This window comes from Gigantopelta aegis, chromosome 14 (assembly GCF_016097555.1).
Source record: "Gigantopelta aegis isolate Gae_Host chromosome 14, Gae_host_genome, whole genome shotgun sequence".
In the NCBI taxonomy this organism is placed as follows: domain Eukaryota; kingdom Metazoa; phylum Mollusca; class Gastropoda; order Neomphalida; family Peltospiridae; genus Gigantopelta; species Gigantopelta aegis.
The window spans coordinates 6,259,426-6,285,391 of NC_054712.1; the positions used below are offsets into that span (position 1 = coordinate 6,259,426).

The 25,966-nt window shown below is 38.5% G+C and overlaps 1 protein-coding gene across 1 annotated transcript; it reads left to right on the forward strand.

Annotated features, from left to right (window-relative positions):
- The first annotated feature begins 4,671 nt into the window (after window positions 1-4,671).
- LOC121388423 (forkhead box C1-B-like) lies at window positions 4,672-6,018 on the forward strand. The gene has a single exon (XM_041519733.1). The coding sequence runs from the start codon at window positions 4,672-4,674 to the stop codon at window positions 6,016-6,018; it is 1,347 nt and encodes a 448-aa protein (XP_041375667.1).
- The last annotated feature ends 19,948 nt before the right edge of the window (window positions 6,019-25,966 follow it).

Here is a 25,966-nt window from a genome sequence, read left to right on the forward strand (position 1 = left end):
ATTTATTTCTCAATGTTCATTATGCATAACAACATAAGATATTGTAAAGCAGTATATCATCTGCCATTGTTTAGGTTTTCTCTCTCTCTCTCTCTCTCTCTCTCTCTCTCTCTCTCTCTCTCTCTCTCTCTCTCTCTCTCTCTCTCTCTCTCTCTCTCTCTCTCTCTCTCTCTCTCTCTCTCTCTCTCTCTCATTCATTCATCCCCATTCTCATTCCCAAAAATAATTCGTCAGTCCGCCCGTGGCAGATTCCAAAAATAGAAAAATACAACTCCATCGAGTGCCGCCGTTAAAGTATTAATTGTAATCACATGAACGGTTTATTCAAGGCCAATTTGCTTGTGACACCATTGTGTAAATGTTGTGCCAAACATGACGTTGTATTGCTGGGATCTTTCTAACATACCACGGCTTTATATCTTGTTTGTTTCTGTCGTGTCACCTGAATAATCAAACCGATTTTTGTTGTAGTTTACTATTGACACCAGGGCCGTACTTAGCCTAAAATAAACGGGGGGGGGGGGGGGGGGGGGGGGGGATTACAAAAAGATTTATGACGCAATAATAGAAAGTCATCTCCAGGTAGACAAAAGTGCATTTTAAAACAAATAAAAAATTGGGTTTTTTTCGTATTTTTCTGGGGATGCAACGAGCCCACCCCTTGCACCCTAGCTAGGTACGGTCCTGAAAACTATGTGTAAGAATTAAGTATTTAAAAAATGTTTCATTGGACCCATCCAAACAGACCTTGGTTCGCGTCCCGATACCGACCTCCACCCAGAACGAGTTTTTGATGACTGAATGGGTAGGTGTAAGGCCACTACACTGACTTCTCTTTCACTAACCATTAACAACTAACCACTAACCCTCTGTCTTGGGCAGAGAGGCCAGATAGTTGAGGTGTGTGTCCAGGACAGCGTGATTTAATGTTATTTAGATATAAGCATGAAAATCACTTGAAATGAAATGACCAAACCATAAATACATACTTTGTGTATTTGTACACAAATGGTGACACATAAGCAAAGGTCTTGTTAAAACATAATGAAACTTTTAGAGAGAGAAAATATTGCTAATGTTTTCTTTGACCATCAGCCGATTATTGATTATGTTGCGGTTATCTCTCTCTCTCTCTCTCTCTCTCTCTCTCTCTCTCTCTCTCTCTCTCTCTCTCTCTCTCTCTCTCTCTCTCTCTTCTGTGTGTGTGTGTGTCTCTCTATCTCCTTATCTCGTTCTATATATCTCTCTATTTCTCGCTATCTATCTCTCTCTCTATCGCTCTCTATCTCTCTCCATCAATCTCTATATATCTCTATCTATCTATCTCCATCAATCTCTATATATTTCTATCTATCTCTCTGTCTCTATGTATCTCTGTCTCTGTGTCTCTGTCTCCCCCCCCCCCCCCCCCCCACACGCCCCCACCGTCATAATAACCATATGTTACGTAGCAAATAATTTAACATGTACTCAGGACAGCATGTACCACAACCTTTAAGCATACCAGCAATGGAAAACTCCAGAGTTACTCGAATTCCAGTTCATTAACACGTGAAATAAACATTTGGTGTCGATTTATTTTCTTCGTTTCGAATTGCACTCAAAGATTCGTTAGTCCCGGCCACCGGCTGTTCTGTTTTCGTCCCCACCAGGTACCACCCACCCATCTTGTCCCGGGTCGGTTACTGCCATAACAATTGCTTATCGCGAGATCGCGCTGTTTTCGTCATCAAATCGTAGATAATATAAACATTTGCGATTTCTACACAATACGACAAATAAACAAGGGTCTCATACCACCCTTGTCTGGCCTTCGACATTTTCTTTTCGCCTGCCATTCTGTTATTACGAACTGAAAACCTTGCGGGTTCCATAGCAAACTCTGTTGGCGATGAGTCTTTTTTTCTTCTCCCAGCCTGGGATATTTAGGGTTAATACCAATCACATATATCTATCGCATATTAACATGGGATTTAACGAAGTGGAGAAAAAAACCTTGTGCGAATTGCCAGGCTTAGTACAGATAATATTTAGAAAAAGAACTTAGCAGGGTAGTGTTGCTTTCTGTCGGTCCGCTTCAGCATTCCCCAATCGGAGAAGTAAATACACAAGTCTTAGCAGACCACACAAATTATAGATTGGTCTGGCCTACGGGTTGAAGACGGGCAAAGTGTGTGCGCGTGTTAGCAAGTACACGATTATCACAGATGTTTATTTTTTTTTATGATAGTTCAGTTTTTGTTTTTTTAACTGATGTATTCATCAAAATTTTCATCTTTTTTTAAACAGCTCACTCTAGTTTAATAGGTACTTACCTTTTCTGTTTCATATAAAATGCAGTTTAAGCTACTATTAACACCAATCAATCAATCAATCAATATTTATTATACAAACGCCCCAAATAGAGTCGTTACAAAATACACATATATTATGTTACAGAACATACAAATCACAGATGTTACACCACATATATATATATATTTTGTTTTGGTTTTTTTTATATATTTCAAATATAAATGTTATAATTACTCTGTGATTTTTATATATATATATATATATATATATATATATATATATATATATATACTCACAGACAAACACACACAGCCAGGCACACACATACACACACACACACACACACACGCACACGTACATACACACACAGACAGACAAACAAACACACACACATAGACAGACACACACACACACACACACACACGCGCGCGCGCGCGCGCACACACATCTTATGTGATATTTTAAAGATATCTTGGGGTATAAGATATGAATGGGTTTTAAAAAATAAAATAAATATAAATGTAAAAAAGCAATTTCAGTAGATCTCTGTATATTTATTATTATTATTATTATTATTATCAATTTTGTGTCTTTTTGGTTTTTATCTGTTAAATGTTTGTTTTGTTATTATTGTTGTTGCTGCTCTCTCTCTCTCTCTCTCTCTCTCTCTCTCTCTCTCTCTCTCTCTCTCTCTCTCTCTCTCTCTCTCTCTCTCTCTCTCTCTCTCTCTCTCTCTCTCTTTTTCTCGTGCTGACAATACCAACGAGAAACGTATCAACTCATGAATAAACATTTAATTTATCTGGTACACGCCCACCACGTGCAATGTCTCATTTCAACACTGTCGTAAATAAAACGAGGGGGAGGACATTTAAACTGAAACTGATTTTACATGTAAAGAAACACGATTACATAAACATCTCCAACTCTGACTTACTGCTTTAGAATAAACACACAACGACAGAAAATAACGACAATAAATAAACAAACATGTTTTTGAGGGGTTTTTTTTTAACTACCTTTAAAAATGACATTGGTATTAAATTATTATATAATAAACAAACAGATATAAACTGTTTAACAAATAAACATCGCCATGGAACCAGCAGTATTATAAATTAGTATCAAATAAGAACTATTTAATAAACAGAAATCTAAAAAAAAAAAATCCTTTTAATACATAAAAATCAGTATGATAAAAAATAAATTGATATTAGATAAGACCATTTACAGATACTACTGAGAACTAACAATGTTTCAGTAACTATGCCAATACATCAAACTATGTCATAAGATTAACAAAACAAATTGACATGGCAATGGAACATGCGTATATATATTATTTTTTTTATATATTAAATGCACATCAATATTGAATAGAATAACTGCATGCATGTATAGTCAGTGACGTTAGCCTTACGTTCATATTTATCTTCCCAAAAGACGAAAACATATACACAAAAAAACACACCTCTAGAATGTTTAATTTCAATGCGAGTTTTGTTTAAATAATAAAAGTAATTTGTTATAAATATGGCAAAAACCCCAAAGAATCGCGAACTTGGATTTCCTCCCTTGTGTATATATATCCACGATAATTTCGTTTTATCCATAACAACTACAAACAGTCATAACTGTTTAGCATGCGGCTTTCTTTCATCTTGTATTTTTTTTAACGTGATAAGCTGTCGCTTCAATGAAATGTACATCCAGCCCGCGCGAAAAGTTATCAAATGTGTATGCAATCGACAAGGGTTCCGATACAGCTTCGACAATTCGCCGACTTATTGCTGTCAAAATACTTCCTTTGCCCACTTCTAAGATTGCAACTGATATGATCAAACTGCTGCTTAATTAGATAAAAAGACACGCGAGGGCGTTTATAAAAAATAGAGAAAATTTCTAATCGCTGTTTATGTTTTGGGTGGTCAATTTCGCCTTTAGAAATTTCAAAATAAATATCTTCCGCGCATCTTGGGTGGGCAGAATAATTGTTAGTAATGTTTTATAAACAATTCGCCAGGAATCCGCGGATTTGATTGGAGGGCTATCGGTAAGTGCTTTGGAAACGTAAGCGCCACTGACATGCAGAGACACCTCCAGGACAAAAGAAACTTTTTGCTCTGTTTGTTCGCTGTTCCATTTATTTGGCTATCAGAAAGTCAACTACTTTTACAAAAACAATAACATACAATCGCCAGGCGAGCAGGCGGGAAAAACGACTGGTTTTTAAGACTGTCGTGAGCTAGCCGATTTCATTCATTACGTGGAGCGGTAACGGTGCGTTTCGCAATTGTTGTTCATTTCAATTTCGCTCATTTCACTCAGTGCAATTGATTGGATTTGTGGTTGGAGGAATGAAATAGACAAGGTGCAATGGAATTCAGAGAAAATCTTTTACCGCTGACGGGCGGTCACGGTTCCGCCATGGCCGGTATGTACGGACCTTACGGGCCCAGTCCTTACCCCTACGGGCTGTACTACAACCCCACCCTGGACCTGAACCGCGCCTACGCCCTGAGGATGTTGGAAGATCTACAGAGACGGGACCAACCTCAGAAACCGCCGTATTCGTACATCGCGCTGATTGCCATGGCGATTAAAAGTGCGCCGGACAGAAAAGTGACTTTGAACGGAATTTATCAGTTTATTATGGAACGGTTCCCTTATTACCATGACAACAAGCAAGGGTGGCAGAATTCTATCAGACATAACCTCAGTTTGAACGACTGTTTCATCAAAGTTCCGCGGGAGAAGGGCAAACCCGGAAAAGGCAATTACTGGACCCTGGATCCCAATAGCGAGGAGATGTTTGAAAACGGAAACTACCGACGTCGGAAACGGCGAGTGAAGATGACGGCGGGAAAAGTCGAAGACGCGTCGAGCGAAAAATCGGAAAGCGCGGAATCCGGAATTTCTTGTGATGTCGATATCAATCGCAACCACGGTGACGTCGACGATTTCCTCGGCGACGAAAGTGACGACGAAATTGGTGTTGTAGCTGCCGATATCACAAGCAATGGTAGGGGGTGTACGTTCGACCACGAAGATTCGTCTGGTTTCAGCGAGTCTGTGGATACGACACGTGACTCTGAGCTCCACTTCCCTCCCACCCCGCCGGGGGGCTTTCTCCAGGGCAGGGTGTCAATACCGCACCCGTCATCATCACCACCACCACCACCACAACAACCAACACCACTCCCTGGAAGTCGATCGCGTGCAAGTTTCACCATTGACAGTATAATGGGAACCAGATCCGTCTCCGTTGTTAATTTCACTAACAAATCAGTTTCGGGTGTCGGTTTCGACACTTCGAAAGAATCGCTCAAAACAATTAAAATTGAAACTGATAGCAACGAGACGGGCGAAAACGACAAGAAAAGGACGAAATTTGACATTTTCGATAAGATCCCCAGCCCACCACCGAAAGTGATCGATTTAAAAACGACGTCAGCACTCTCCGTCCCGTTGTCGTTGTTTCCGCAGATTAGCGACGGCTCCTTCAACTTCGCCAGGTCCCTGCTGTCCGGGACACCCTCCGGACAGTCGCACGGACACGTCATGGGACCCAGATCGGGGTCGCTACCGACGTTTCCCATTTCTTTAGGGATGCATGGCATCGCGAGTCTGAACCCGAATCGGCCTAAACCGATGCATATTTCATTTCCGTATTTCACGAACTGTCTGTGGAATGGCGGGCCATCTTCGTCTTTATTGCATTGATGTGACATTTTAAACAATGTAGACTTAATTAGTTTCTTCATTTGCTAAAGTATTAAAGTACGTGTGTTTGGGGTTGCATAGAAGTAAAGAAAAAAGAAATGTACTGCTGATTTCGACTTATAATGTCAATTCCAGGTGATCGACTCGGCTCATGCAGTGAAACAGACAGTTTACGTTATAATGAAATTTACCACGTGTATAAGACATGTCAAGATCACCAGTGAAACAGTTTACGTCATAATGAAATTTACCACGTGTATAGGACATGTCAAGATCACCAGTGAAACAGACATTTTACGTCATAATAAAATTTCCTATGATATTAAGTCATATGTCAAGATCGCCTGTTATACGTGAGAATAACGTAGATTTGTGTGTGGTACGTATTTCATAGTGTGCATTATTTTACATAGTGTTATGTATTAACGTCTATGCAAATGACAGTATTGTAATATTATGTTAATTGTATTTTATATGCATAGAGCTAATGCATCAAAATAGTATGTAAGTATTATTAAATGTCAATTAATTGTAATGTATCGATGCAAATAAATATTGAATGAATATAGTATATAAGTATTATTATGCCAACTAATGTTAATGTTTCTATGCAAATAACTATATTATGGTGTAAATACATTGTAGCGTGTCTGCACATTGAACTATTGCATAAATGTAGTAAATAAGTATTAATTATAACGACAGCAGATTTAATAGTATTAATGCTTATGCAAAAAACTAGTACTCTGTAAACATTTACCTTTTGTTTTTCATAATGCAAAGTGAGTTTAATGTATCTATGCAAATAGTTACGACATATCATTAAAGAGAGCATCTTGAGTTATTAGTCATTTTTAAAAAATCAGCAAATTAAATATTTTTTACATTATTAAAATTACAATTTACTTACATTTTCTGGCTTAGTATATGAATATCTCTATATAATCAATGCATTTTTGGACATCGCAGTGTGTTGTAGTATCTCAATATCGACTGGTGTCTAAAATAATTTCGTACGTACATATGTATTATTTCTTCCAACAACCAAAACAATTTGAAATAATTCAGCCAAAGGTCATTCCAAATGTATTGTGTGTGTGGGTAATTTTTTGGCATGCTTCCATCAGAGAACTGTTCAAGCACGCATGGCGAGGGCACAACCTCTGACTTCGCCAGAGAGTTCTATCCATGACAGGTCAGATGTATTTATCCGTTTAATACTTTATATTTAAAACATGTTACGGTAAGATAGTGTTTTAAAAACAGGGAACAAGTAAGATTTGTTTTTATTTTGGTGGGGGGATGGGGGGGGGGGGACAAACGGACGTCTTGCTTGCTAGGACTGAAAACTCGGGATAGTCTCTTTAAATGATAAGATATGTATATTGTTAATTGTTTTTAACATAAAAAGTTAATAAAGACCAGTATGTTTATGCAAATAACTATAAATGAATAAACACCAACTCATTGTTTTACATAATGTCAACTGATTGTAATATATCTATGCAAATAGTTACGGCATATCCTTAAATTATAACATGTGTATTGTTAGATTTTGCTTTTTAACACATAAAAAGTTTATTAAGGTCAGAATGTTTATGCAAATAACTATAAATGAATAAACATCAGCTTATTGTTTTACATAATGTTAACTGATTTTAATGTACCTATGCAAATAGTTACGGCATATCGTTAAATTATGAGATATGTGTATTGTTTGTTTTTGCTTTTTAATACATAAAAACGTTTACAAAGACCAGAATGTTTATGCAGATAAATAGTCATGAATAAACATTTACCTATTGTATAACATAATGCCAACTGATTTTAATGTATCTATGCAAATAGTTATGGCATATCGTTAAATTATGATATATGTGTATTGTTAGAGTTTGCTTTTTAATACATAAAATATTCATAAAGACCAATGTGTTTGTTATTAGTGGTGACTTTTTACGCCTGTATGTAAGTCTCTTATTTTATCATTAGGCCATTTAAAACAAAATATTCATGGTTTTCATTACTTTTTTAAAGCGAGTACGGCGGGCAGGTTTTTGTGTGGGTTTTTTTTTTACTTATTTTATATTAGTTACTATCAACATATTAGTGAATGAGCGAGGAAAAGGCAAAGACAGTGGATGTTTCTTTCTCTCCTCCTCAGGTATATAGGACAGAGCTAGCCCATGAAAGAAAGCTGTGTAAGAAATTTCTAACTCACATGGGATACCACTCGGTGGTGAAAATTTCCACACCTCGGGTGTACTTTTTCTATCCCAGATAATCACATATGATGGAGTCTCATAATATTTTATGTTTGTTTGTTCAAGATCTTTTTTAATGGGAATGATTTCCTGTGAATACAAAACCACCGTCTCTATATTTTATATTTTAAAGACGGGACATTAAAAACCAACTTACCAATAGAAAATAGTTAAGTCAGTTTAAATGTTGATGGTTTATTGTAATAATCTGGTTTAATGTGTATGCCTCTTATAGTAATGTAAAACGAACAGGCTACTTCTTCTACGACATTCATATTACAAAGTAAAGTTTGTTTTATTTAACGACGCCACTAGAGCACATTGATTTTTAATCTTATCATCGGCTATTGGACGTCAAACATATGGTCATTCTGACACTGTTTTTAGAGGAAACCCGCTGTCGCCACATAGGCTACTCTTTTTTACGACAGGCAGCAAGGGATCTTTTATTTGCGCTTCCCACAGGCAGGATAGCACAAACCATGGCCTTTGTTGAACCAGTTATGGATCACTGGTCGGTGCAAGTGGTTTACACCTACCCATTGAGCCTTGCGGAGCACTCACTCAGGGTTTGGAGTCGGTATCTCGATTAAAAATCCCATGCCTCGACTGGGATCCGAACCCAGTACCTACCAGCCTGTAGACCGATGGCCTGCCACGACGCCACCGAGGCCGGTTTCATATTACAAAGACAGAATTATTCCGTCATTTCTGGCTGTATTGTTGTGATTGTCTCTTCCTACCGAGAAATTTTACACAAATTTGGTATTTAAATGCAATAGGTTGCTGTAGAAAAAAAAGTCTGTTTTGTTCAACGACACCACTGGAGCACACTGATTAATTAATCATCGGCTATTGAGTGTCAAATATTTGGTATAGGTTGCTGTAGATACTATTGTAAGAGTTAAAGTTTGTTTTGTTTAACAACACCACTGGAGCACATTAATTAATCATCGGCTATTGAGTGTCAAACATTTGGTATAGGTTGCTGTAGATACTATTGTAAGAGTTAAAGTTTGTTTTGTTTAACAACACCACTAGAGCACATTGATTGATTAAGCATCGGCTATTGAGTGTCAAACATTTGGTATAGGTTGCTGTAGATACTATTGTAAGAGTTAAAGTTTGTTTTGTTTAACAACACCACTAGAGCACATTGATTGATTAATCATCGGCTATTGAGTGTCAAACATTTGGTATAGGTTGCTGTAGATACTATTGTAAGAGTTAAAGTTTGTTTTGTTTAACAACACCACTGGAGCACATTGATTGATTAATCATCGGCTATTGGATGTCAAACATTTGGTAATTCTGACTCGTAGTCTCAGAGGAAACTCAATACATTTTTTTCATTAGCAGCAAGGATCCGCCGAGGAGGTTCGATCTAACGACTTGTAAAAAAAACCCTACTGAAATGGTTAAAAAGGTTATATCATATATCAAGCAATGGCAGTTTTTAAAGGTTCGTGTTTCACTTAGTTCAAACTTAGTTTCTTTTGTAACCTTACAGTTTTGTGTAAAGAAACGTAATAAATTAAAATACACAATTTGTTTGACTGCAGACTATCGGCTAGTGTTGAATTTCATCACCGATCATCGGTTATAATCGATCAACTTACGATTAAACAAACGGTTAGAATTATATAGACAGATATTTTATTAAAATCTCACCTTATGTACAATAATAAAATGCAATTTAAAATACAGTATAAAAGTACATAAACCACATAAAAATGAACGTACATACATAACACAAGTAAAATATACATATAAAGGTTTCGAACTATTATTATCAAATTTGTATTATAAATAATATTAATAAATTTTATATATATATATAACACAAGTAAAATATACATATACATAAAGGTTTCAAACTATTATCATCAAATTGTATTATAAATAATATTAATAAATTACAAAAAAATTAAAGGACGCATAACTAGATGTTAGTTAAGAATATAAAAGTGTTTGGCGACGTAACCTATAAACACAACAGGGATTTGAAGTATAACGACTAGTCACCTATTGTATCTTCGCCGAGATCTAGACCCTGTAAATGGTATATTTAATTTTAATAACCCTTTATACAAAACCTAAGATATTTACATCATTTCCATGATCTAAACTGAAGGAACGTTTTCTTACACAATCGATTATGGGTTTTTATAACTGATCATAACATCTGTTGAGCCAAACCGATCAATTTTCGATTATAATCGATCATTGGAACATTATTCCTTTCTGCAAATAACCTTTCTATAAAAACAGGCAGATACAATAATAATATAGACAGAAATGATGGAATCTTTGAACTAATGAGATTTAGTTCAGTGGGTAGAACGTTATCCTCAGGTGCTCTGGCTGTAGGGTTGGACCTCCTTGATTTTACCTAATTTTCCTGTTCCAACCACGGCACTACGACTGGCATATCAAAGACTGTGGTATGTGCTGTCCTGTCTGTGGGGAAAGTACATATAAAAGATCCCTTGCTGCTGATGGAAAAATGAAGCAGGTATCCTCAGAAGACTACTTGTCAAAATTACCAAATGTTTGACATTCAATATCCGATGATTAATTAATCAATGTGCTTTAGTGGTGTTGTTAAGCTAGACAAACTGCTTTTTTTAATTGAGATATTTATAATATTGAACAAAATGAAAGAAAACTTCAGAATACGAAAGTAGGACTGAAAAATAATCGATCCGATTATTGTTAGTCGATGGGATCATAGAAAACAGCGTATTTATTTTTGTCTTGTTTTGATTTTGTTGGTGGGGGGTGGGGGGGGGTGGGAGGGGGGGGGTCGTTTAGTTTTTTTTTGTAGAGGGTTCGAGTTTTTTCGCGGGGGTGGGAGGGGGGGGGGGGGGGGGGGTGGGGGGGGGGGGGGGGGGGGGGGGGGGGGGGGGGGGGGGGGGGGGGGGGGGGGGGGGGGGGGGGGGGGGGGGGGGGGGGGGGGGGGGGGGGGGGGGGGGGGGGGGGGGGGGGGGGGGGGGGGGGGGGGGGGGGGGGGGGGGGGGGGGGGGGGGGGGGGGGGGGGGGGGGGGGGGGGGGGGGGGGGGGGGGGGGGGGGGGGGGGGGGGGGGGGGGGGGGGGGGGGGGGGGGGGGGGGGGGGGGGGGGGGGGGGGGGGGGGGGGGGGGGGGGGGGGGGGGGGGGGGGGGGGGGGGGGGGGGGAGGGGGGGGGGGTGGGGGGGGGGGGGGGGGGGGGGGGGGGGGGGGGGGGGGGGGGGTGGGGGGGGGGGGGGGGGGGGGGGGGGGGGGGGGGGGGGGGGGGGGGGGGGGGGGGGGGGGGGGGGGGGGGGGGGGGGGGGGGGGGGGGGGGGGGGGGGGGGGGGGGGGGGGGGGGGGGGGCGGGGGGGGGGGGGGGGGGGGGGGGGGGGGGGGGGGGGGGGGGGGGGGGGGGGGGGGGGGGGGGGGGGGGGGGGGGGGGGGGGGGGGGGGGGGGGGGGGGGGGGGGGGGGGGGGGGGGGGGGGGGCGGGGGGGAGGGGGGGGGGGGGGGGGGGGGGGGGGGGGGGGGGGGGGGGGGGGGGGGGGGGTGGGGGGGGGGGGGGGGGGGGGGGAGGGGGTGGGGGAGGGGGGGGTTGGTTTGGGGGTATTATTTTGTTGGTCTTTTTTTTTTTTAAGTATTGGCTTTTCGTAGTTAACATCGTTTTCAAACACCACTTTTCACATCACTATTCGGTGTCCTTCACCCATTTTTGCCTACCACCCACTTTTGCCCTACACTCAGTTTTGCCGGCCTACAACCCAGTTTTTGCCTACACTCAGTATAAAAGATGCCATCCCCAGTTAAAACGTTGGAGCATTCCATGTATGGGTTCCCCTATATAAAAATAAGCGATGACAAAATAATATTACAAACACCTACTTTTGAAATTCATCAAAACGATTAACATTACACAACAAAAATAATTAAAAAAATTATAAAATGACCTCACCCATATTAAACACATAGTTTGTACAAAAGTTTAACGTAAAAAATCCTATATCAAAGAATCAACGAAGGCACTTTCATTTTTGTCCACATATTACAGCTCACAGTAATTGGAATCATTGGACTAATACTAATCACCATAAGAGAGATGAAATCACATTTGCGCCGCACTACGCCCCAATGATCTACTTTCCTGCCTCATTATATCTCTTAATTGTGCTTATATTATAATAACAATTTATCATATCACTACTAAGGAATAGCCATGGGGCACGCCCATTCTAAATCATTCACATATGGATTTTGAGACATAAGTTATGACCAATATTTAGAACATAAGTATGTCTGCAAATTACATTTATTATTCAAATTATAATACCGATAAACGTAGAACATATTTCACCAATTCCCCTGTCAAAATTGTTTGACAAACAAACATGCGTCTTTTGAAAAAGTCGGAGATAGCGTTTAATATCGATAAAAAGGGAAGTGCTACAATCAAAGCACAACTCTACCTTTCCGTAATTATATAGTTATGATTCAAGCTGAATTGTCACCAGAACGTTTTAGTTAGTGCAAAACAGCGGGATACAGGGTAGATCCACGGACATCGAAGCAGACGCCACACATCCGGCAGGCCCAAAAACAAATTCGTAGATTTGTAGAAGTATATGATACGATGAGTGGTAATGTCCCTTACAGAAAATGAAAATAAGAATACTGCCAAAAAAACCTCTATACGACTAATGCGCATTTTTTGGGAAACTATCTACACTAATCAATCAGGGAGTCCAGCGCAATACATGAATATGGGCCCCCCCCCCCACCCCCCCCCCCCCCCCCCAAAGACTCGATGTAATTCTCTTCAAGTTTTACAATATCAGTGTATGAAAAAAAGAAACCGGGGGACATTACGAACCGAACAGTCTTACCCTCTTTCTAAAGCCAACATCGTAATAAATGTGGCTCAGCCTAAAAGTCCTGTTGTCCCCCTAAAACGACGAAGACTTATTTTCGACAGACTCAGACTGAACTCGATGAAGCCCTTAAATAGGTCAGTGGCGTAGATAGGCCTATGTCTGACAATGAACGTAGTACTCGGCAAAATGGCCGCGAAAAAGTTATTTTGAAAAATTTGGCTATTGTCATTAATTTTATTATAATTTCATTGTTTTATATATAAAACTGTTAAATTAGTATTAAAATTGTTTAAATAGCTACAATCTTTGTTTTCTGCTCTTTTAACCTAGTTTCAGAAAGGAATAGATAACCTTCAGGTGTATTGACAAAAACCGTTATTATCGAGCTGAGTGATTGACATGTAATGTATTCATACGTCATAACAGATTGTTACGTCCGAGCGTTGGGGTTTTGTTTATTAATCATTTAAGTGGAAAATAAACAAAATTGACAGTGATATGATAAATAGAATTCGTCACTCGTATTTTTTTATATGGGAAATATCAACCTCGGCCTGTTAATCTGTATTTGTCTCGGCAGAGCCTCGACAAATACAGGTTAACGAAGCCTCGGTTGATATTTCCCATATTAAAAAATACTCGTGACGAATCCTCTATATATTTATATTGGTTTGAGACATAAAATAATAGGGATTGTCCCACTATGAACTGGGAATGTCACGTTTTCACACTGTAGGCAAACTGAGTGTAGGCATACTGGGTTGTAGGCAAAATGGGTGTAGGCAAAGTGGGTTGTAGGCAGAATGGGAGGGAACCGTTCGTTTAGTGGTTCATGAGTATCGTCACGGAAGATTGATTCTTAATTACATCAACAATTATCTACCTTAATTTTATGTCAATAATGACGAAAAGCGGAATTAATAATATTTTATAATAAATTCATTAATAATTTTAAATATCCATATGAAAACAAAAGATAATATTGGTTTGGTTGGGTGTTTCTGGTTTAATAATATTATTTAAAAATAAATAAAATTGGGGGTGGTGTATGTTTTTGTGTTTTATTATTATTATTATTATTACTATTATTATTATTATTATTATTATTATTATTATTATTATTATTATTATTATTAATTTACTCTTTTGTAGTTGTTGAGATTTTATTACATTACTTGGGAGGGAGCTGTAATACGTGCGGTGTAACAAAACATCTTCTTTGTTGTTTTATTGTGAGTATTCAATGCGTATATTTTGGGTGGGAAATAAAAATATTTATGTTTTCCATCTTCTTACAAAAGTGTTTATAATACTAGATATTTTTATTTTGAAGTTGCAAACTAAATATTTACATGTTAGTATCAGTTTCAATGTTGTGATGTTAGCGGGCGTACATAGAAATAAATGTAGGTTGTAGCTTGAAATTAAATGATGATATTATAAAATAAAATATATTATAAAGTGTGCTATGAACTCCTATTTAGATAGCTACCGCAGTTAAGGGTTTTTTTTAGACATACAGTAAATTGATTGTTAATTCAGTTTTTTTTTGTTTTTTTTATTTCTTTGAATGAAAAATAGACTTTAAAATTTAAAGGTGGGGTATTATTGATGTAGTTTTAACTATTTACTGAAATAAATGTTTTATAGTTACAGAACGTTTGCTGTTTTACACGCTAATAGTTTTGATTATGTTTTTTTTATTATTATTTTTTTTTTTTTTCTAGAATGATAGTTACTAATCATTTGAAATTAAATTGCCTTCATTAACAATTTTATGAATTATCTTGCGTGGTGTAAACATTAATAAGCATGCAATAAATTAATTAAATAAAAGGCAAAAATTAATGACAATAAAATAAATATACCGAGCTAAATAAATAAGGGAACACTTAGTTTTTTAGAAAAGAAGGAAGGAAATATTTTATTTAACGACGCACGCAACACATCTTATTTACGGTTATATGGCGTCAGATATATGGTTAAGGACCACACAGATATTGAGAGAGAAAACCCGCTGTAGCCACTTCATGGGCTACTCTTTTCGATTAGCAGCAAGGGATGTTTTATATGCACCATCCCACAGACAGGGTAGTACATACCACGGCCTTTGATATACCAGTCGTGGTGCACTGGCTGGAACGAAAAATAGTCCAATGAGCCCACCGACAGGGATCGATCCCAAACCGACCGCGCATCAAGCGAGCGCTTTACCACTGGGCTACGTCCCGACCCTTGTTTTGTAGATGAAATTTAATTCACTTTTAGCGTAGGAATGTCTGTATCAAATACAAATATATAATGTCGGACTGAAAGAGAGAGAGAGAGAGAGAGAGAGAGAGAGAGAGAGAGAGAGAGAGAGAGAGAGAGAGAGAGAGAGAGAGAGAGAGAGGGGGAGAGAGAGGGAGAGAGAGAGAGATAGGGGGAGAGAGAGAGGGATAGATAAGAGGGAGAGAGAGAGGGTAGAGCGAGGAGAGGAGGGGGATAGAGAGAGAGAGAGAGATAGGAGAGAGGGAGACGAGAGAGAGAGAGAGAGAGAGAGAGAGAGAGGGAGAGAGAGAGAGAGAGAGAGGAGGGGGATGGGAGATAGAGAAAAAGATATATATATATAGAGAGAGAGAGACCGAGAAACAGATTAAGAAAGAGACACACACAGAGAGAGATAGGGCAGAGACAGTCCGAGAGAGAGAGAGAGAGGAGAGAGAGAGAGAGAGAGGAGGGGATGGAAATAGAGAGAAAGAGAGAGAGAGGGGAGAGAGAGAGAGAGGAGAGGGAGGGAGAAGAGAGAGAGAGAGAAGGGGTGGTAGAGGGGGAGAGGAGAGAGAGAGAGACACAGGATGGGGAGGGGGGAATAGGATAGGGAGAGAGAGAGGAGGGTCAGGGGTGAGATAGAGAAAAAGATATATATATATAGAGAGAGAGACCGAGACCGAGAGACAGATTAAGAAGATACTACCACAACAGAGAGAGACATGATAGAGAGAGTCAGGGCAGAAGAGAGAGAGAGAGCGAGATTAGAGAGAGAGAGAGAGAGACAGACAGAGAGAGAGAGAGAGAGAGCTAGAGACGACAGAGAGAGAGAGACCAGAGAGAGGGGGAGACAGAGAGAGAGAGACAGAGGAGAGGAGGAGATCCCGAAAGAGATAGGGAGAGGATATACAAAGAGAGAGAGAGAGAGGAGAGAGAGAGAGAGCAGGGAGAATAGAAGAAAGTCTCAGCGCCGGGAGAGGGGGAGAGAGAGAGATAGTTCGGGAAGAGAGAGCGAGAGAGAGAGAGAGATAGGGTTGGAGAGAGAGAGAGAGGAGTGGGGAGGGATTCATAGAGAGAGGACGAGATAGAGAGGAAGGGAGGGGAGTGGTAGAGAGTCGAGGAGAGAGAGAGAGAGAGAACGGCGAGAGGGGGAGGAGAGAGAGGAGGAAAGAGAAGAGAAAAACAGGGAGGGAGAGATAGAGGAGAGAGAGAGAGACTAGAGGGAGACAGAGAGGAGAGAGAGATATATAGCAAGAGGAGACGAGAGAGAGAGGGGGAGGGGGAGATAGAGAGAGGAGAGATAGGAGAGAGAGAGCGATAGGGGAGGGGGAGAGAGAGAAGGAAGAGGAAGATCCCTAGGGGAGAGAGAGGAGAAGAGATAGAGAGAGAAGAGAGAAGAGAGCGAGATGAGAGAGAGGGAGATAGAGAGAAAGAGGGGAAATAGAGGAAAGATATGAGGAGAGGAAAGAAGCGAGGAGGAAGAGAGAGAGAGAAGAGAATGAGAGATAGCGAGAGAGAGAGAGGAGGTGGGGGAGAAAAGACAGAGATAACTCTATTAACGTTCCCATATCCTACAAAAGGCCCCGGTACGTCTATTACAAGTTCGGTCTCTGCAATGGCCAGGGGTCCGACTCCGGACACAGAAGGATGTCGGATGGACTGAATGCCATTCGAACGGATCTCGCCTGTTTCAGGCCACATACGTATATCGAGCTATAAAATTGAAGACCTTCGTTAAAATTTCATATAAAAATGATATTAAATAGCATGATCCCATCTTTTCTCTCTTATTTATTTTTTGACTGTCCTACCAATATGCTTAGTCAATCCTGAGCAGTCAATCCTGAGCAGTCAATCCTGAGCAGTCAATCCTTTTTCTTCTTTTTTTCTTTATTTCTTATACAATTTGGGGCGGGACGTAGCCCAGTGGTACAGTGCTCGCTCGATGCGCGGTCGGTGTGGGATCGAACCCCGTCGGTGGGCCCACTGGGCTATTTCTCGTTCCAGCCAGTGCATCACGACTGGTATATCAAAGGCCGTGGTATGTACTACCCTGTCTGTGGGATGGTGCATATAAAAGATCCCTTGCTGCTAATCGAACAGAGTAGGCCATGAAATGGCGACAGCGGGTTTCCTCTCTCATTATCTGTGTGGTCCTTTACCATATGTTTGACGCCATATAACCGTAAATAAAATGTGTTGAGTGCGTCGTTAAATAAAACATTTCTTTCTTTTTTTCTTTTTTATAACATTTTGCCATAACTCCCCAAAATCCCACCCTCCTGCCAATCTCGTTTGGAATACAAACTGTAACTGTGTCAAAGTTTGTACCCACAACGGGCGTGTTTGAACCTTAATTGGATGAACGCTTGTTAAGCCAGTTCCTACCTACCTACATGTCATTCACGTGAGATTGAACATCAGTAAAACGGTTATCTTCCTGATCCCGTGGATGTCACGTGATTTCTTATTTCCGGCATCGGTGGTGTCGTGGTTAAGCCGCCAGATATAAGGCTGGTAGTTACTGGGTTCGCAGTCCGGTACAGGCTCCCACCTAGAGCGAGACTCAGTGGGTATGTGTAAGACCACTACACCCTCTTCTCTCTGACTAACAACTAACAACTAATCCACTATCCTGGACATCGACAGACAGCCCAGATAGCTGATATGTGTGCCCAGGTCAGCGTGTTTGAACCTTAATAGGATATAACCACGAAAATAAGTTGAAATTAATTAATTAATTAATTACGTCTTGATCATATTACTCACTGGTCAATTAAAACTGAAATAAATGACTGAAATCCAGGAAATCCAGTTCAGCCAGACCGAGCAGAAAAACATCCGCTAGACCGATTTATGGGCTTCACGATAAACCAAATCACCACGTCTTGAACCAAGCAAATAGATCCCGAACGTCAGCTGGACTTGAGACAGGTTCAATCTTAACGATTGCATGAGAAACACATGCATCATAAACTTACTGATTCTGTCATTAGAGAATGCATTGTTACCCCCCCCCCCCCCCCCACTATGTTATTGGATTTTTTTTTAACATTTAATGTACATTATGTCTTGTTGTTTTGTTATTAGATGATCTCTAAGTATAGTGAAAAGGGGGTATACACTATTTCAATAGTTTGTTCGTTGAATAATCACAATGGATTCAGTTGGGAGACGATTTTATTGACACCCACTACACCCCCCGAATGAAACAAAATCTTTTTCATTTTCTCTAAATAAAGTTAATTTCCAACAGACCACACCCCAAACCCCAACAACTCTCCATTCACTTATTAGAAATATTAGATACTCTAGTAATGTATTATGTGTCCACATTTTAAACAGTTTGTTTTGTTTAACGACACCACTAGATCTCATTGATTAATTAATCATCGGCTATTGAATGTCAAACATTTGGTAATTCACGTCGTCATCAGAGGAGAGGCGGGGCGTAGCCCAGTGGTATAGCGCTCGCCTGATGTGCGGTCAATCTAGGATCGATCCCAGTCGGTGGACCCATTGGGCTATTTCTCGCTCCAGCCAGTGCACCACGACTGGTACACCAAAGTCCGTGGTATATGCTATCCTGTCTATGGGATGGTGCATATAAAAGATCCCTTGCTGCTAATCGAACAGAGTAGCCCATGAAGTGGCGACAGCGGGTTTCCTCTCTCGATATCTGTGTGGTCCTTACCCATCTGTTCGACGCCATATAACTGTAAATAAAATGTGTTGAGTGCGTCGTTAAATAAAATAAATTTCCTTCTTCTTCTTCATCAGAGGAAACCCGCTACATTTTTCCAGCAGCAAGGGATCTTTTATATGCACTTTCTCACAGACTGGAAAGCATATACCACGGCCTTTGACCAGTTGTGGTGCATTGGCTGGAACGAGAAAAAAAAATCAGTTGTATGGATCCAACGAGGTGGTTTGATCCTTCGACGCAATCACCTCAGGCGAGCACTCAACCTACTGAGCTAATTCGCGCCCCATGTCCACATTTTAACTCTAGAGTTATGTTTTTAAGTGTTTAATGCAGATGTTTTGATGTGACCCAACCCTGAACGTTTATGCATTTGCTCCTGTGAATTTTTAAGTACGTTCCACTGACGTCACCGTTATCTGGTGTTTCTGATTTTGTCTGTTTCAGGTTTGATAACCACGTGCTGTGTTAGTGCATTTTAGATTTGTCTACGTCAGTCATGTATTTTAATATGTTTGTATAAAATAAAATGTGCAATTCAAACACCGATGTTGGCTCTTGTTTATTGTTAATACTGTTATAAAGAGTGACGTACATCGTCAAAGGTTTGTCGGGTGCATATAACCGACAACTCGGTTAGTGTGCTCAATGTCGTATCAGTGTGCAAGACAGAGGTAGTAGTATACAGTTAGATCCCTAGTGTCCCCTGTCGCGAAAAGTTAAAGTTTGTTTTGTTTAACAACACCATTAGAGCACATTGATATATTAATCATTGGCTATTGAATGTTAAACATTTTGAAATATAATCTAAGAGAGGAAACACGCTACATTTTTCTATTAGTAGCAAGGGATCTTTAATATGTACCATCACACAGACAGGACAGCACATACCACAGCCTTTGATATATAAGTCATGGTGCATTGGCTGGAATGAGAAATAGCCCAATGGGCCAACGGCGCGAAAGTTCATTTGTTGTTTTTGCATGCAAATAACTGTATTTTTTTTTTTTAAATATTATTATTATTATTATTTCACCACAAAAATATACACAATACAATATAGTGCTGATATATATTGATAAAATATACACAATACAATATAGTGCTGATATATATTGATAAAATATACACAATACAATATAGTGCTGATATATATTGATAAAATATACACAATACAATATAGTGCTGATATATATTGATAAAATAAAAATGTACCACTAAACTAGATGATGCATTATAAAATGGTCTCATACGTATTAATATAAATATTAACCTAATTAACCTGTAAACCAATTCTATATTTTCTGTAAATATAATGTACCCATAATTAATTCTGAAAAATAAATATATATTATACTTTATATAATTTGTTTTTTCTAACAATTCCACTTTTCTTCAAATTGGATTGTTCTGTTATTTATTATGGAAATATGCTTATCTATATGATAATACGTGTTCAGACTATTTTAGAAGCTAGTTAACGTTAGTTGTTGACTTTTGCATTTTGTAGTTTTTTTACCATAGTGAAGATATCGTCACATATGTTTATAGTAACAGTATTCTTGTACGTTTTATGGTTTTGTGTGTGTTTTTGGTCTACCACTGAGCTACTGTCTTGGGAGCGAGATGCAACATAGTAAAAACATAAACACTAAAAAACAGCCATACTGAAACGTTACTAGTGTAACATCATTATAAAAGGCCCTTGTAGTCCCTTGTAGTCATTACAGGCCTTGTAACATCATTATAAAAGGCCCTTGTAGTCATTACAGGCCTTGTAACATCATTATAAAAGGCCCTTGTAGTCATTACAGGCCTTGTAACATCATTATAAAAGGCCCTTGTAGTCATTACAGGCCTTGTAACATCATTATAAAAGGCCCTTGTAGTCATTATAGGCCTCGGAGGCGTCGTGGTTAAGTCACGGGACATAAGGCTGGCAGGGTACTGGCTCCCACGCAGAGTGAGTTTTAAGAAAGAAAGAAAGAAAGAAAGAAATGTTTTATTTAACGACGAACTTAACACATTTTATTTTACGGATATATGGCGTCGGACATATGGTTAAGGACCACACAGGTATTGAGAAAGGAAACCCGCTGTCGCCACTTCATGGGGCTGCTCTTTTCGATTAGCAGCAAGGGATCTTTTATATGCACCATCCCACAAACAGGGTAGTACATACTACGGCCTTTGATATACCAGTCGTGGTGCACTGGCTGGAACGAGAAATAGCCCAATGGGCTCGCCGACGCGGATCGATCCCACACCGACCGCGCATCGAGTGAGCGATGTACCACTGGGCTACGTTTACGTTGTTGTTGAGAAGAGGGTTTGTTGTTTTGTTTTTGTTTTTTGTTGGGGTTTGTTTTTGGTTTTGGGGGGAAGGGGGGTTTGGGGGGTCACTACTTGATATTCTAATGTTCCTACATGTAATATTTAAAAAGATCTGAATGTGTAACATTGAGTTTCTTATTGAAAACGTTCCACGGTCAACGTCACAAGGTTTATATCCAAATTCATCCAATTCTTTGTGACCTTTTTTGCATAATTACTTTTCGTGAAGGTACAGTCATGGTGACAAACAGTTTGGGCTGCATTGTGAATATATAAAATAATACTCTGCTATCAACATTGAATTTGTATACGCCATTAATAATGTTGAAATATGCAGGAAAAGAAACCGAGGATTTTAAAACTTACCCTGCGCGTGCTGTAACCTCACCGTGGTGCAGGGGTGTAACATTCTCTTTGAGAATGGCCAATACAGCACAAATCCCCTTGTTTTCTTCGAGATACAATTGAAATTTTGAATAAAAGTCAGTAGATATCGGTGATATTTGTATTTTTGCACAGTTCTTTACACTGTGTTTTTATTTAAATCTTGAATTTTTATATTGATGTTGATCATCACTTTATTTGTTTGCATTACCATAGTTTGACACCCAATAGCCGATGTATTTTTCGTGCTGGGGTGTTGTTAAACATTCATTCATTCATTCATTCATTATGAAATGGCTGTTGTATTGGTGGAAACTAACATTTTTAATGAACTAACTGGCCAAATAGCATCTTAGTATGTTCCTTATATCAGAACTACCAAAACGGTCATACATTACCATGTAGTGGCTGTTTGTTTGATGCTTATCTATTGAATTAATTACTAATATAAGAAATAACAATGGGATATGACGTTTTCATGGATGGAATAGGTACATCTAGCTTTGGGTGTATTGTTTAAAGTTCATACGTTACACTGCTATAGTATGGCCTTTCATAGTGTAAATCGCCCAACTTATCAAACTTCAAACCAAGTTTGGTCAAATCTCTTAAGGCCTCACTACACAGTTCACTCCTGATGGGAATTAATTGATAACGGTGCACTATAGTTCCTAACTGTGACATGTTGTGGTTTAAATAATTAAAACGATTTGTATTTCAATAGTAATCTCTCTGGCTAGATTTCACCCATATTATTTTGTAATACATGGATTGTGCATTGACTGTTGGGGTCATGGGTGTAAAGCGGAACAAGCCGCCAACGTGAATCAGTTGCTTCACCACCTGTTCGAACAGGTACTACAGCAAGATGCGATTATATAGCAAACAAACTCAGACGTAAATGTTCTCAATTTTGGAGTGAATATAAACGCTTATAAATATAATACGTGTATATATGTTCACAGTGATATATGTTATTAGTGCTAACGAGAACCAGTTCTATTAGCAATCTTAATTTGAAGATGGGCCATTTAACATGGATTTCAATGGCAGATAACATCTGTATAGTAAGACCATAACACCTCCCTTGCATATTAACCATAAACCTGCCGTGGGAAAATGCCGTGGTGACTATTTGTCCACCTCACATTAGTTGTTGTGGCCATTTTCTCAGTTGCGAGGGTTGTTATTGAGACATCATTAATCAGTGTAGGATTGCCATGTTTCTCGCATGTAAGTATGTGTTGAAGTCGTCTGTGAGACTGGCATAAATCAGAAATGTATCTCTTAGCACGTGACAAGCCACGCGTCGGGCTATGGACAGCTCTCCATGAAATCTACATGGGTGGGGGCGGTGAAATGTTTATTTCTCACAAGTAGAAAGATTTATTATCGTCATTCCGTGTTTCTAGTTGTTTGTATGCAGGTTTTGATAATTTGTATCCTATTTACGTTAGCTATTTAATTTCGGGATGCCCGGCGTGGTAAGATAAACAGAATCGCTGGATATGAAACAAGTGGGGGGTTCTTTTCATGCTCAAGACGTTTTAAGTGTTTTGTTTTAAATACGCCCAGAATTTGAAATCTAATACAGTAGCCTGTCTTTTAATGCACTTTTAGAAATGTATTATATATAAAGACAAGGAACGGGTGTTTGAGTAAATATTTTACTAGTATACCCTAACAAAGTTAACCATTCATATTACTAAGGGGCAACATGATAGCAAAAACTTTCATCAACATCGTTGTCTGAAAAATACAATCATTTGTTTGTAAATACTTGACCATCACTTGAAAAGTTTTACGTTTAAAACTTTAAATAACTAACATACGTTATACATCAATATGTCGTCACTTATAACAATGCGATGTAACGTCACAATTGACAATATAACTGACATCTCACAAACTAATAATTTGTTATTTCAAGCCTCTGAATATACATATATTACAATAATTAAGAGAGTCAATAAAGCAATTTCATTTGCAAATAATTATATTGTTGGGTACTTTGATAACTTCATTAAATGTTATTATTATCAGGGCAACTGAGGAATGGAATAGTATTTGGCCCGGGTTTCGTGCTTAGTTTTAAATATTGATAATGATTTTGCTATTTGTGTATTACAATATATACAATTCTTAAAAGAAATAATACGTGTATTCTTTTACAAGTTTTATTTTCTTATCATCGGAACTATCAGAGATCTGTTTGAAGTTACAAGTTTATTGCATTTTTTTAAAATTCAGAAGTCTATCATACTGTTTTGATAAATTATGTTTAAAGTTACACGTTTATTGCAGAATTTTTTAAAATTCAGGAGTCTATAATACATTATTTTTGAAGTTACAACTTTATTGCAATTTGAAAACTTCAGAAGTACATAATAAATCTGCTACTGTTTTCCTGGAATTCTATTTTAAGTTACAAGTTTATTGCAATTTTTTTTTTAAATAGAAGGGTATATGTTTTGCATTAATTATTTTTTGAAGTTACAGTATTAAAAATGCAGAATAAATCTGAATAAATCTGCTACTGGTTTGCTTCAATTGTGTTTGAAGTTACAAGTTTGTTGTACTTTTTTAAAATTCAGAAGTCTATAATAAATATACTACTGTTGTGCATACATTGTTTAGTTCCAAGATTATTGCAATTTTAAAAATTCAGACGTGTATAATAAATCTGGTACTGTTTTTCTTGAATTCTGTTTGATGTTACAAGTCCATTGCAATTTTTAAAATGCAGATGTACATAATACATTGAATTACTTGAATCCTGTTTGAAATTACAAGTTTATCGTAATTTTAAAAATTCAGAAGTGCATACCAAATCTCTTACTGTTTTGCTTTGAAGTTAAGGTTTATTACAAATTTTTAAAATCAGAACTTTATCATCAATCTGCTTTTGTTTTGCACGAATTCTTCTTGAATTTACACGTTTATTGCAATTAAAAAAATGCAGAAGTTTATAGTAACTTTGCTATTGTTTTGTATGAATTTCATTTTCAATGTACACGTTATTCCAAGTTTAATAACTCAAAAGTATATAATAAATCTGCTACTGTTTTACTTGAAATCTGAAATTCGATATAAAGATGTTTTGTTGATAATGATGAAGTTTAGAGTTTTTGTAACATTTTAACATTCAAATTAAACATTTCAATCAGTCTCTGTGTTTTTAAGTTTTTATCAGGTCATAAACTTACTTTATTTCACAAAGTAATTAATAATACATATTTGGAGGGTGTTGTTTGTTTGTGTGTTTGTGGTTGTGGTTGTGGTTGTGGTGGTTGTTGTTGTTTTGGGGGAGTTTGGGGAGTTTTTAGCTTCTTCTTTTTTGTGCTTTTGCTTTTTTATTTTTTGTTTATTTTGCTTTTTGTTTGTTTATGGGGTTTTGTAGGGTTTTGTTTTTATTTGTTTGTTGTTGTTTTTGTGGATTTTTGTGGTTTGCTTTTGTGGGTTTTTTTGTTGCTTTGTTGTTGTTTTATGTTTGTTTTGTTTCTGTTTTTATTTCGGAAATCTAATAGTTCAGACTTTTTAATTTTTCCAGGCATCTACTATTATATTTCCATTCATCGCTAAAGCTTTAATTTCATCACATATAATTTGTTCTAATTCAGTGAACTTTTCTTTATAAATACATGCTTCTTATTTTCATAAGTAATGTTTCTAAGAAGAGTTGACTATGTATTAATAAATAGATTTCATATTTGAATACTGAATCAATATATTTTACGCAATATATATATGTAATTGTTTATATATATATCACCTATAACAGTCCTACTATCATCAAGACGTGGGCGTGGCCGCTGCGTGTGTTCTTCTTACTACAAGCACTGATCAATTTCATCTAGTACATTTCAGTAAAGTCTTCTCATCATTTTATCCCAGTGTTAACAGCCCGCTGTTTGTTCGGTGGTAAAAACTCTCACATTAACTTGTCAATCAGCCGGCTGGCGGCATGTCAATCTCAGGTCTATATGTTCTCCACCGGGGAAAAAACCCGTATGTTTGTTGTTTTCTGTCACATGTCACCGCTACGGAATGCGACCATTTATAATCCAACTGGTTTCTTCGAGATGGGGTTTCCGTGTAATTGACGCAACAGACAGTAGCGTATCAACAGTTGAAAAACAGTCCGAAATGTGTGAAAAAG